At 56.1% G+C, this 13,973-nt stretch overlaps 1 protein-coding gene across 6 annotated transcripts in view; it reads right to left on the bottom strand.

Moving 5' to 3' along the window:
• Positions 1-13,973, bottom strand: part of Arvcf (ARVCF delta catenin family member) — a 53,140-nt gene that overhangs the window by 1,610 nt on the left and 37,557 nt on the right. For 4 of the 6 annotated variants that reach the window (XM_050123028.1, XM_050123029.1, XM_050123027.1 and 1 more), the window contains exons 4-17: positions 8,838-8,996; positions 8,152-8,678; positions 6,773-7,272; positions 5,968-6,151; positions 5,361-5,478; positions 4,976-5,147; positions 3,548-3,619; positions 2,251-2,378; positions 1,873-2,023; positions 1,355-1,553; positions 1,137-1,248; positions 953-1,040; positions 545-598; positions 256-341 (exon numbers count right to left, since the gene is read on the bottom strand). In XM_050123028.1, the coding sequence (XP_049978985.1) occupies positions 256-341; positions 545-598; positions 953-1,040; positions 1,137-1,248; positions 1,355-1,553; positions 1,873-2,023; positions 2,251-2,378; positions 3,548-3,619; positions 4,976-5,147; positions 5,361-5,478; positions 5,968-6,151; positions 6,773-7,272; positions 8,152-8,678; positions 8,838-8,996 (2,550 nt within the window). Of the gene's footprint in view, positions 1-255; positions 342-544; positions 599-952; positions 1,041-1,136; positions 1,249-1,354; positions 1,554-1,872; positions 2,024-2,250; positions 2,379-3,547; positions 3,620-4,975; positions 5,148-5,360; positions 5,479-5,967; positions 6,152-6,772; positions 7,273-8,151; positions 8,679-8,837; positions 8,997-13,804; positions 13,944-13,973 lie in introns of those variants that run through there. The other 2 variants (XM_050123030.1, XM_050123033.1) reach the window with 2 other exon arrangements.

Here is a 13,973-nt window from a genome sequence, read left to right on the forward strand (position 1 = left end):
GGTCCACTTGCTCAGACTCTGGTTCTATGTAGCCAGTGACCAGGCAGAGCTGCCCTGTCCATTCCTTTGCTCAGGTGTCTGCACTGAACCCTCAGTACCACAGTCCACTGATGTGTGGGCTACTTTCTGGGTCTTACAAGTAAGTGCCACTCCAGCCACGTTCCAGATCCCTGATCAAACTTAGCACTACATGGCTGTTCTCTTGCCAAGCCCCAAACATAAAGCCTCCCTGGGTACTTGCTCACTGTCACTCACTTTAAACAGTTCCTTCTCTGAGGTCTCCCCTGTGGAGTCACTGCCCAGTGTCCTCCGTTCCCTCCGGTCAACTGTGGCATACCCATCTGTAGAGTGGAACAGAGCAGGGAATGAGGGAGCCCTGGGGAAGGCACCAGAGACAGGCAATCTTCCAGTCCTGGGAAAGGGGACTTTGGATCTCAGTGCCAGATCCAACCAGCCCTGAGGCCTCCACACCACCTCTTCACATAGAAAATGACATTTTACCATTTTATCTTCCCAGCCCTCTTCCGTGCACACCTGCACTTACCTGGACCAAGTGTATCCATGAGGATCGCATCTCGGGGGGCTGACTTTTCCCCATCTGCAAGGCATGAGCAGTGTCTATCTGTGAGCAGTGTCAGGCATAGGGAGGGCAGTGCAGACAAGCTTGCCCAGGACAGTCCTCAGTGACTCTAACCTTAGCACTCCTTTCCAGTGCAGACAAGCTGGCCCCAGGACAGTCCTCAGTGACTCTAACCTTAGCACTCCTTTCCAGTCTCTGCCTGCTGCCACCACCCTGGCTTCCTGGGCAGCCACAGAAGAGTTCCCAGGAGGCTGACTGCATGACAGGACAGCCCTGTCTCCCCAACCCCACCAACCTTGTGCATTCGCAGATGGGCGCTACTCCCAAGCTTCAGGGACTAGTCCCGTGTCCCCCTCCCCAGCTTGTGCTCACCAGGGTTCTTGTCCACCAGTGGCAGTGTGCTGTCATCAAAGCCCCCAGGACTTGGTGTTCCTTTGTGTCCTTTGGCAGTGCTAGCAGACTAAGGAGGCACAAAACACAAATAAGAGGAAAGGCCCATGACACTCCTGCTTGGGGCAGACCTGGCAAAGGGAGAGAGAAGGCGGGGCAGCTGCACCTGGAAGCGTGTCTTGTTCCAGCCATCCCTCTGTAGGGCTCCTCGCAGCTCCTTGTAGCTCCACACAGTCTGTAGCACGTGCGATGCAGCCTTGGCCTCCCGCACTGACTGGCTGCAGCAAGCAGCAGCCAGGATTGGGGTCAGTGGTCTACCTCTTACAGTCTCCCTCCACCCCTCCCAAACCCACCCCGCCCTCAGCAGGCTTTGCTCTCACCCACCTGGAGGCCACAAGTGCCACCAGTGCAGGCACACCACGGGCCTGCAGGAGGGAGCGAGCATTGTCCAGGCTATCGGACACAATCTCGTGGATGGTGTTGAGCACAGCTACCACCGTATCCTCCTCCAGGTGGGCACCAGGGTGAGTAGGTGCCTGTGCATTGCGAACATTCCGCACCAGCTCTGTCATGGCATAGCTCCCTAAAGGCGGGGTCAGACATTAGGACACATCTCTGCCCTACCCCTGGGGGAAGAAGCAGTGTTCAGACACAGGATATTACCAGGACTGCCACAACCTCTAGAGCTTTTAAAAGGTTGAGCCTCAAGGACTGGGAGAGGAAGACCTAAGCTCCCACAGTTGAACATAAGACCAGCCCAGCCTCATGGGCCCATCCTCCAACAACCTGTCCCCAACACCTGTCCTCCTTCACAAGCCCTGGGTCAGACCCGTCAGCATCCTCATCGATGAGGACACCCGTCCCCTAGACAAGCCCTGGGTCAGACCCGTCAGCATCCTCACCGATGAGGTCTTTGTTACGCTGGTCGAGTGAAAGGTTGCGCAGTGCAATGGCGACAGCACGCACCACCTTGTCGGTCTCAGACTGTAGCAATTCCACCAGCACCGGCAGCCCACGTTCCTTGCGTACTGTGGCACGGATGTATGTGGCCCACTGTGAGGGTGGCACACGAGGTGACTACTCAGAGGGGAGTTACCTTGCACAACACCACACCAAGCATGCTGGCCAGGGCACAGTGCTTAGAGCCACCTGACCCTGAGGATGTGCTGTGCCCTCTCCTGCTGGCCCAGATAGAGGTAAGGGCTCAAGGCAGAACCAGAGGGGTGTCTGGAATTCCCCTGTCCAGGTCTTGCCCTCCCTGCCACAGCCTGACTCCTCACCGTCCAGTTGCCAGCACTTAGGTTTTGCAGGGCACCAGCTGCAGCTTCTAGGGTGTTGAAGTTCCGGCTCTCCGTAAGGAGTGAGAGGTAGAGACGTACCACCTCAGGCTGGTATAGCAGCTCAAAGCCTAGGTACAAGGCGATGGCAGCCCGTCAAGGTGTAACTCCCCGCTCCTGCAGCCCCTTCTTATTCATTGTTCCGAAGCTAGGGTGGGCTGCAGGGGCGGATACTGAACAGTCATGTCATGTTTAGTATCAATTAGTGTCCCATTCAGCCAGGAGGCCAAGCAGGTAGACGAGGCCATTCCTTCCTTAACCCTGCTTGCAAAGAAATGGTACTGGGCTCAGCTGGTAGCCGCACATCCAGGAGGTATGGTAGAGGGAGATGGGTGCTGGGCTACTTCTTTAGCAACAGAGCTTACCCTCCCTGGATGTCGCCAGGGCAGCACCCCTAAACACAAGGCTCACCTACCCTCTCTGACAATAGGGGCCATTTTCACCAGTAAGTAACAGACTGTATAGCTGGGACCCCTGCATCCCAGGCAACCATTCCAGACTCCCCAGCAACTGAGTCCCAGCCTGGCAGCAAGGTGCCCAGCAGGAGGCCTCAAGGATATGAGCTAAGGTGCTTCCGAGCCTGCCTGTGTGAGACCAGAGCATTTCCCTAGCCCAGGACATTACTCCCACACCCCACATCTCACCTCTCCCCTTCCCCTTGTGCCCATTCTCCCTCCACTCCAGCCTGCTGGGTCTCCTGCTCCCCAAGTTCTCCAGACATTCTCCTCTCAGGGCATCTACACAGGCTGGCTACTGGGCCTGAGTTCTTCCATATCTCAGTTCGGGGCATCTGGGTTCTTCTGATATCCTGGGCCCTACCAAGGAAATCTTTTTTCTGTCAGTTCCCAGTGCAAAGCACAATGTCAGTGCACACTGAAGTGCAGCAGATATAACATATCAGGGGTGATCCACCCCGGACTGCAGAAGCCCATCCTGAGACCCTGACCCCTGGGTCATACCCTCTACAAGTAACACAGCTGAGTCACCGTCAGTGTCCCTCCAATCCACCTCACTTGCTGAGACTGTGAAAGTTTACCTGAAACACCTGTGCACACTGACTGACCCCTCGGGCGGTGTCAAGCCCCAACCATTCTTTAGAAAACTGAATTCTGATGGGTGAGGTTGTTTGCATTACCTGGCCCTCCAGCCCAGTCTTCTAGGCCTACTCAATGGCACAAAGCCTTGAGCCCTCGCCAGCACAGGCCCCAGGCTCCCCAGCTCTGCCTCTTTACCCATTCACCTTTGGCAGCCTCAGTACGTTTGGGCAGGTCCAGTGTGTCAAAGTTCCGGTCCATCTCTCCATCCTTCTTCCCTGGAAGAGAAGGGTGGTAGGCACTGAGGGGTACATCCATGAGGGACAAGTGTATAGGGGACTGGGTACTAAGAATACCCTGGCAGAGATGCTCTGTCCTCAGAGTAAGGAAGCAGGCTGGCCCAGGACATGGGTGGCAGTAGAGCCTAGCAACAGCCTAACGTCCTGGGTACCTAGACCTCGCCTCTCATCAGGGTGACACAGCATGCTAAGCTACGGTGCAGCAGGACTGGGCCAAAAAGTTCCATCCAAGAGGAAAACTGCCCCCAGTTGGCGGCCAGACATGGGCCAACCTTCACTGTACTGAAGGATAACCGGATCTAGGCTGAGCCCCTATAGAAGCCAATTTGAACTCTCAGCCCCTTCAGCTGAAGGAGCTCTAGCAGGCAGCAATCCACTGCAGATGACTGATGCCCCTGCCCTGTTTCTGTGCCACCTATCACCCACTTCATCAGAGGGGCAGATGGTCCCCTGTGCTGGCCACTCCCAGGACCCTGCCCACTGTTTGCTCGGTCCCAGTGCTGCCTTGGTAGTTTGTTCTGACTTTGTAAGCAGCAGCCCCTGGGCCTCCCACCAGTCCAGAGCCAGCATTCCTGCCTCTGTCATGTCTATGCTGTTGTCATGGAGATGGCTGCCCTTCCAGGGGACTGGGGGTGGGGCAGGGCCTGGAGGCTGGAAGCCATCCCAGCTGCCCTATAGTTGTCATGGAAATCACTGTCTGAGCTTAGGGAACATGAATGTCACTCTGTTGCCCACTGCACTTGCCAGACCTGGACAGCAGAACAAGCAGGGACTCACCTTGGAACCACTCCTCTGGGCGGCCGGAGGAAGCACAGGAAAGAGGAGATGAGCCTCAGCAGCAGAACCCTCCCATGACTCATACTCCCACCCATGCCAGGCCAAGCAAGCAGGCTGTGCAACCTCATTCCAGGAATTCTGGGGGCTCAGGATCCATAAGGCACAGGGAAGACCTAGGGGCAGGGGCAGGTGAAGGAAGTGTGCCTGTCCCATTGCCACTGCTGGAGGATGCAGGTACCTGACACCTGTACCTTGCAGGTGCCTGGCCAAGTGGAGGAAAGGGGGATGATTACAGGCTGCTCTGTGAACAGCCAGATAGTGTCTTTTGTGGCCCCTCAGAATCCTTCCCAAGAGTAGAAAGACAAAGGTGGATACTACACCATGGCCCACAGAAAAGGATTAAGGTTGGGCCTTGGGTCTGCACCTTTCCCAACTTGCTGCATGCCCATGGGGCTGAGTGGATGTCTTCTAGCCTCCAGGAACACCTGCCGTGGACATGGAAAGCCCTGAGCCCTGGGACCAGTGGGAAAGAGACGTATCCCAGGCTCACCCACCCACCTTTGGCCTTTTTGCCACCAAAGCAGCTGGCGTCATCCTTCCTCCGACGCTGAGAGGCTGTAGCACTGCCCTGGATGCCAGGCTCGGCCTCCTGGTACCTGTCAGCTCCTGGAACCTCCTTGTGCACATGGTAGGACAGGTTCCGCATGATGCACACGCAGTTCTCTACTGACTGTGGGAAGAGGTGGCCTGGTTGGGACACTGGACAAGGCGCTGTCAGCCTAAACTGGGGGAACTGCCCGAGGGACCATGTCCCCTGCTCTAGGTAATTGCCACCTGCTCCCATTTGTGCCATTCTAGGGAGCTCCCACGCCCCTGGGTCCTGTCCTGTGGCCCTGGGCTCTGAGAACTTGAAAGGAATGCTATTTCCATCTGTCCCACCCACCTTATTGTCTGTGTCCTTCCTGCCCACAGCGGACTGCAGGGCATGCAGGAGTGCGTCCACCAGCCCTTCGCACTCGCGGAGTCGCCGCCGGGCCTCTGCACCATCCGAGCTCACATTCCTGGGTGGAAGGGAGCAGGACCACCAATGACCCCTATTCTTGCCCCCACGGAACTCCCCAGCCCATTAGGCCTCAGTGGCTTTCATCTACACAATGGGTCCTCTGGATCACAGTGAGAGAGAACAGGGTGGCCTGACTGCCCCGGGCAGTGGGGCCTTGTATCTGTGGGGGAGAAAGTTGATTCCCTGGCTCCCAGTTGGCCTGAAATAGGATAGAGGTGGGCCCCAAGAGGCCAGAATCCATGATATGCAGGTAAATCTGCCCCACTGCCTCAATACCAGGACCGTGCAGGGTCACGGTGGTATCAAACTGACAGACAAGCAGGACTTCAGAGACTTAGGAGTCCGTCTGTGGGTGCGAGGGCAATGCCCCTGGAAAGCCCAGGGACTTAGGATGTGGTTCAAAGCTCCTGACTGGACAAGCTGGGCTGTGAGCATGGCAGCTCCTGACACCCTGCAGATCTGGCCTATGCCCCACCCCTGCCCACACCTCAGGCAGCCTGATGTGTTCTTGAAGACTGTCGTCCACTCGGCATCCCGGGGCTTCGAGTCTTCATTAGGCTCTCGCTCCCAGCCTGAGTGGGGCACGATGACCTCATGGGTCAGCGTCTGTAAGCCGTGGTCAATGATGACCATCTTCAGGGGCTCATAGGATGACAGGTTCCAGAGTGTGCCTGTAATGTGCCACTAGTCAATACTGCTGACCATGGCCCTCCTGCCTTGGCCTCCCCAGGGATGACACTTGTGAGCTTTCCCTCCTTGTCCTCCAGCAGGCACATGACGCGAGCAGAGCTGCCATTGGGTTTTTGTTTTTTAGGCTGTGCCAGGGATGGCACCTAGGACCATCAGGCAAGCACTGCCACTGAGTGACACCCAGCTCAAGTAAGAGTTAGAAGCAGTAAAAGTTGTAAGAGGTTCAAGGGCCCCACAGAGCCTGGGCAAGATGTACTGGCTAATGGTAGCTTTCACCAACAGGGAAGGGACAAATTATGAGAGGCATAGTCAGTGCCAGTTTATCCCATCCAGTCCCTGCCACATGAGCGGGTGGACTGGCAAATGCTCCTGACACCAAAGGTTGTGGAGATTTGGCCCTGTGACCCCCCCAAGCTCCTCATGGCACAAGCTCTACTCTTGTACTTACACAGGTAAGGAAGCGGGGAGGTAGGGACTGGTGCCAGCAACCCCGTGGCTGACAGAGTTGGGGACCCATCCCAGCACCTGGGTCTGCTATACTCCTGTTTCCCCACTTACGGGCTAAGCCATGCTCTCGTCAGCCATGGCCAAGGCCCACTCACCAGTGACCAGCTCACGGACCTCATTGTCACGGGCGGCCCGCAGCAGGCGCACCAGGGCTGGCACACCCCCGCAGTCCCGGATGGCAGCCTTGTTGTCAGCATCACGACCATAGGAGAGGTTGCGCAGCGCCCCACAGGCCCGGCGCCGCACCTCAGCCCGAGGGTGATCTAATAATGCCACCAGCAGAGGCAGCCCACGCAGCTGCCGCACTCGCCGCTTGACGCCCTCATTCTCAAAACAGAGGTGCTGCAGGTAGGCTGCTGCATTAGCTTTCACAGGGTCCACAGGGTGCCGCAGCATGGCCAGCACCTCTGGCAGCTCGGGGTCCCGCCAGCGTGGCTCCTTGCGGGCACTATCCACAGAAGGTGAGCGCCGCACCACTCGGTCCAAGCTGCCCAGGCTGCCCCTCTCAGGCTGGGCCAGAGGGGCCGTTGCTGCTGGGAATGGAGGCCGCTCGTCTATCAGCTCACCAGCATCGTCTGCTGTGTCCTCAAAGGCCCTGTGTGGGTGAGCAGGTCCTGTCAACACCTTCACAGTAGTCAGTAGCCCCACCCCCTACCCTGTTCAGGGGTCTGGAAATTCTCTAAGAGGAACTGACAGCATTTTGTATCTCAGCCCCAAACACAGTGTGGACACCAAGAGTTCTACCCCAGCCCAGTCAGTGCAAGGTCAGGGTTACAGACAAATGCAGCCATTAATGGGCTTACATCCCTCGGGAATGTCCACTCATTAACAGTGTCACACTTAACCATGGCTTAATGTGGCTTGATGTGGCATCTGTCAGTGACAGGGCAGGAACCTCACCTTCTTTCTGTAGCATCAGCTCACTATACCAGCATGTAAAGGGTAGAATATCCTCCCTGAGAATGGCCACTCCAGTCAGACCATCTGATGAGGCATGTCTTTGGCTCTCAGTTGCCCTATGAACTCTCAAGCTCACTTCTCAAGGAAGAGTCTGAGGCTAGGAAGGTCAGGTAATTTGCCCAGAGTCACAAAGCAAACTCTAGACTCAGGTTGTGGTCATGTTTCCATGTTACAGATTCCCATTTATATGGGAAGGGCATAAACAGCGGGATCAAGGGCCATGACAAGAAGGACCAAGCCTCTGGGTCTCAGCTAGGGTGCATGGCGGAGACTTCAGCATAGAAACATCAGAGGTCTTAAGCAGAGTCAGATCATAAGCATCTGAAGCCTGGGTCTTCATGGCCAGCTTCAGGCAGCAACACCAGCTTACTACTTATCACCCCAGGCCTGTTCCTAAGAAGAGATGAAGCCAGTTCTAACTGAAATGTAACCTGATGACCTGTAGGATACTCTGTAGCTGGAAAGTGGAAGACAGGATCCCCAGAAGAGGCAGTCACAAGCAACAGGTGCTCACCTGGTGCGAAGGCCCCGCCCATACTCAGGTCTCTTCCGTGCTGTTGTGCCATAGTCAGGCTCCAGGTCAGGGCCACCTTCATCATCGGCAGCCAGGCTCCGCGTATCATCCTCAAGGCCGTACGGCTCAGCTTGGAAGTGCTCGGGCAGGGAGCGGCCACTTGGTGGTCCAGGCTCAGAGCCCATGGGGAAGGCTTCACGGCGGCCAGGCAGTGTAAAGCAACCATCACCAGGCCCTGGGCCCAAGAGACTGGTACGCGGGGGCCGTACCCCAAGCCCTCGGGACAGGCTGCCATAGCTTGGGATATCACGGGGCTCAGGGCCATCAGGAAAGCCACCTCCACTGCTGAGGTAGGCTCGGGAGAGTGTGGCTGCTGGGCCACCACCACGCAGAAGGAAATGACGGTCCAGGGGCCCATCAGTAAAAGAGCCAAGTGAGGGGCCACCGTCCAGCAAGGGGAGTCCATCTGGGCCCAACGGTACCTGGCGTACTGTCCTTGTGGTGACAGTCTTGACCGTCTTGGTGACCTGATGGATAAGAAAGTAGCATATGGGCTTGGTGGACAGTGCCAGGGTTCTCCATCCAAACAACAAGTGGTCCTTAGGGGGCCAGCTCACATGCCTGTTCCACAGAGGGATGGCTGTGGTTGTCCAAGCTTCCCTCTTCTTGCCTGGGCCCAGCCATACCTTAGTCTCAGTGCGCCGGGTTGTACCATCTTCTGATGTGACAATGGACACGTGGGAGGTGGGCGTGCCAGGGTCTTCCTCTACTGTCACTGTCTCCTCCAGCACCTCAGGTGCCTCTGGCATTGTGGTCAGCGATGCCTGGCTACCCGGGCTCTGCTCCTAGGAGAAGGGTATCATGATGTGGGAGTGTCATATATCAATCTGTTGATTTCATTGGTTAAGTTATAATAAACCAGCTGCTTGGCCTCATGGCTTGGAACATAGATGGGAGGAGTAAACAGAATAGAATTCTGGGCGGAAAAGGAAGTGAGGTCAGACTCTGCTCTGCTTCCGGAGAGACCGGACAGCTCTGCTGGAGCAGAGACACCATGCTCAGCTCTCCCGGGTAGATGCGATAGCTCTGCGCTCTGAGGCAGACGCATGAAGCTGAGACCCACGATGGACGTAGGCTAGAATCTTCCCGGTAAGCGCACCTTGGGGTGCTTACACACATCATTAGAAATGGGCTAGTCCAGGTGCGAGAATTAGCCTGTAAGGGCTAGAGTTCATGGGCCAAGCAGTTAAATGAATACAGTTTGTGTGTTGTTATTTCGGGCATGAGCTAGCCAAGCGGCCGGGGTGTTGGGGACGCAGCCCCGCTGCCGCTCCTATTTCAACAGTATCAGAAGTCAAAGCTCCATGCCCCACAGACTCTGCCTTGGATTTCTGCTGATCACGCACCAGGGTTTATTAGTTCTTCAACCTTGGGAAGAGGTGCAAGGGGAGTCCATCTGAACCCAAAGACACCTGGCATACTGTCCTTGTGGTCACAAGCATGACTTTCTTGGTGACCTGATGGACAAGAAAGTGGTGTATGGACCTGGTGGCTTTAGAGACCCCGACAGTGCCCTGACAAAGCCAGGGTGGCTCAATTCTCCTAGGTGCAAAGTGGCCTTCCCTGAGCTGCATGGCTCTACCACAGGCTTCTAAAGAGGAACGAAGAAGGTCCCGCAAGATGTTCTGACATCACCGTTCTCCTCAAGCCAGTCCTCCTCCCCATCCTACTCCATAAACTCTGATGGCCAAGGCTTGGAGTCACAGTTTCAGCACAGTTCACACAACCCTGTGCCAAGATCAGCCAAGAGTGCTCACAGTTCCGAGATACCCACCTTCTAGAGTATACCAGGCGCCCACAAGTGCTACAATACCTTTTCTCCTTTGGCCCAAACGCTCTTGGGACATGGAGACCAGGTATTGTATCAGACACTAAACGTATGGACTCCTGCCTGTAGCCACCTTGCTACCACCCTGCAGAGGAATAATGTGGGAATTCTAGGGAAGATAGTTAAGGAGTGGGGCTCACTTGTATTAGTCAGATTAGCCAGTGTGGTAACCAACTCCAAAAAAGACTGGTCAGTTCCTGCTGGGCAGAGTGGCAAATGGATCTGAGAGTCACGGTCTGCCCTGGGCCCTGGGCCTTACCCTGTCAACATCTTGGGGTTGGCATCTGGCCTGGACAGGGGTTAGAACTCAAGCTACTGTGGGCGAGTGAGAGGGGACACATTCCTTTATAGCCATGGCTAAGTCAGGAGAAGGCTGTGCCTCGCCTACCCAAGGCCCAGGGAGGGTTAGTAGTTCAGACTGCATCTCCCCCACCTCCGGAGCCATAATGCTCTTCCCTGGCCTGGGAGCTGTGCTAAGCAGGGGCCAGGCTGTGCCCCCACAACAGGTTTTCCTGCAGAGATCACGAGGACAGGAAACCTTTTCAGGCCAGTGTATGAGCGCAAGTGTATCACTAGCATGACAGGACATCTCCCGGGCTCTGGCAACACAGGAAAGCTCTCCCTCCCTCAGGAGCAGGGCCTTGGAGATTTAAGAGGAGAGAAGGTTTGCACTTCAGAGGTACTAGCAGAGGAATCTCAGAAACCCATTTAACAAGAATCCTTTGAGCTTTGCCTCACCTCTTTGGGACGGTGCCTTACCAGTTACTTTCCTAGCCTAGGGATGAGATGGAATGTCTGCTGGGACCTGGCCAGGAAGAGGAGACCCTGTTCCCTGGGAAAGAGAAATAGATGAGGCCCAATGTGGGGACAACTGGAGAGATGCCAGGATGGGTGACCTGGGCACTTCTCCAAGGACACTGGGTAGTAGGAACGGCTCTGTGCTGAGGCCTGGGCTGTCCCATCTCTATTTGGTGACTGAGTTTCAAGCCCTAGCTCTCACTACTGGACCCTAGGGAGCTAGTCAAGAGGGTTCTTTCTTTCTTTCTTTCTTCCTTTCTTTCCTCTTGTTTTTTTGGGGGGGGGTGTTGTTTTTCTTTTCTTTCTTTTTTTCGGGAGGAACCTAGGAGCTACATTCCTAGATATGAGGCGGGGGAGGAGCAAGGCTGAGGGGACAAGTTGTTTGGGACATTCTGTCAGGGGACAGGGCCCCTTTGTAGATTTGCATGCATCTACATATATTAAACATTCAAGGAAGAACCCTACCCTACTCCCTATCTAGGTGGTAAAGCAAGGAAGGAAAGACAGCACTGTGAATCACAGACCCTGGGCTGTGCTGGTGATATGACACGCAGCAACTGCAGTGGTCTGGAGAACCAGGGATCCAGCAAAGGGTGGCAACATGCAGGAGTCACCCACTAACATATGGGCTAAGGGATCCTGAGTCTCTGCTAGCAAATGACCTCAGGAAGCTAAAAGCAGTTAATGACCTCACCCAGGCAGGCAGGAGTGTTAAGTCAGCCATGTTCCTGAGAAAGTCAGGCCAGCTACACATGCCTGGGCACACATACAGGCAGGGATCTGGACTCATACAAACACATGTCTCTTAATCCCTCAAACAGGAGCATAAGCACATGCAAGAGTTTCCCAGTAAAGAACACAGGCACAAGTACACTGATGTATGCACATGCTCCCTGTTCTCAAAAGCACCCTATCTTCCATCCACCTCTCTGCACCTTTATTGGTGCTAGCCTGACATATGATTCCAACACACAGGGAAAGAGCCACTGACACCCAGTCACCAACTGACTACTGGGTTTTCAGTGTCAGCACAGATGGAGAAACAAGCCTTTGGTAGTAAGATGCTCAAGGCCATCCCAGGACTCAGCTTCTGGGATCTCTTTGTGGTAGATCCATGGAATGGTGTGCTAACAAGCAGCCAAATGGACATTGAGCAGTGAAGGCTGGCGGGGTGTCTCTTGTTTCATACCTACTGACCAGCCTGCAATCGTTCCCTGTAGCCTTTCAGCTGACTCTGGGCTGTTCCCCTCAGTACCAGACATGGGCACCTTTCTGAATGCTGTCACAGCCCTGCACAGCACAGGATGTGCCAACTATGTACCGCACTCCCTCCCTGGCTCCAGCCTCATCCCTTCTTTTGCAGACCCCATATCCATCCTCCAAACTTTGGAGTTACTGGGCCTGGACAGGAGATGGGTTGCTGCACAGGCCTGGGGTTTGCTAGAGCTCTTCCTGCCCGTGGAGGACCTACCCAGCCACCATGCTCCCTAGAGGAGCCCCACAGCACAGCGCTCAACACAAACCTATGGGAGTTCAGCTTCCTCATGCAGAGAAGGGAAGGGCATAGGAACCCATCCCACCTATATGCTACATGCCAGGACCATGGAGAGAAAACCAAGATGTACTAGAATACAACAGCTCGTGCACTTTATGGATGAGCATCTACAGTCTACATTATGCAGAACAGACCATGGGCCTTTATGCCCATCCCCCTCCCTGTGCAGTTCCTGCTGGCATACATCAACCACAGAATGAGTGAATGACTGCCTGGAGCCTACACCTCCAGGGCCAGGTCCCTGGATAGCTATCAGTGGATGGATGGAGTTCTGAACTCCAGCATGGCCCTCCTAGGGAGAGTGTAGGACAAGTCAGGCTGGCATCTCCTACCAGACAGGCCCTTGGTCACCATAAAAACACCACCTCCTTTATGCCCACAGCCTCTGCACAACCCTTCCACAGTTCACAGGAGCAGTGAGTCTGGCAGGGTGTGGCCCTAGACAGTGGCTAAAAGGCCAAGGGACATGTGGTGGGCTGAACAAGCTGGGGAGCGGGCCAAGCGTCACCATTCCAGCTTTCCTTAAGCCCGGACCCCAGACACACTAACATAACATAAAACCACGATTGCCTGGGCAGTCGGCGGTCAGAACCTATGGGCCACATCAGGTGTGTGACAGAGTTCCCGTCTACCATCAAGAGTCTTCTAGGTCTTTTAGTCCCTGCTTCATGCAGCCTCAGTTTCCCTGCCTATTAATGAGCCCCACTCTCTATGACCACAATACAGGTTGCACACCTGCACCTCGCCAGTATTGGAAGGCATATAGGCTAGTTGCCGGCAGACCCCTCCCGCTACCACACGTGGGCAGTACCAACCACTGCCCCTCCTTTTCCCTCCCCTCACGTGCAATGCCGCGGCAGAGAGGATTTCCATTAAACCTCCAGAAGCCGCCCCACTGGTCCCCAGAGTGTAAGTGAAAGTACGCGGAAGGGGGGTGAAGGGGAGGCAAGAGAGACCCCAGGGAGCAAGAGGTCTAGGCCAGCTTCCTTGGGCTGGGGCGGGCCTCACTCTGTTCGGGGAGGGGCCGCTGGGAAGGCCCTGTGTCCCGTCCCGGCCCCTCGACCCCCCTCCCACCTGTCCCAAGGCCGGAGGGGTGCTCCCTTCCCGAGGCATGCTTGATCCAAGCACAGGGTCTCCTGGCTTGCGCCCCCACGCGGGGCTCTAGCCCTTGGGCAGCCGTGCTTGGTCCTCGCACACGCCCCCTCCGCGCAGGGCAGCGGACTCACTCCCGCCACCGCTCCTGGCCCCAGGGTCAGCAAAGCCGGCTCGAGAGCAGACAATAGCTGCTGAGGGCTTGCGGCTCGCCTAAACAAAAGCAGGTCTTCCCGGGTAGGCGGGTAGGCCGGGGCCTCGGGACACCGCTCCCGACCCCCCTCCGCCCCCCCCCCCGCGGGGAACGAGTTCTTTCCAACCTGTCTGAGTTCGGCCGGCATCGGACCGAGGCTCGAGGCTGCAGGGGGGCGGCAGCTGGACCGCGGTCCGCGGGCGCCTCGGCCGCTCCAGCTCTACTGACTCGCTCCCGGCTCCCGTGAAGGCGGACCTGGCAGCGGCCACGACCAGCAACCAATCGGGCGGGGCGCA

The sequence above is a fragment of the Alexandromys fortis genome, unplaced genomic scaffold, assembly GCF_014885135.2.
Source record: "Alexandromys fortis isolate MF-2015 unplaced genomic scaffold, M_Fortis_MF-2015_v1.1 scaffold_219, whole genome shotgun sequence".
Lineage (NCBI taxonomy): Eukaryota > Metazoa > Chordata > Mammalia > Rodentia > Cricetidae > Alexandromys > Alexandromys fortis.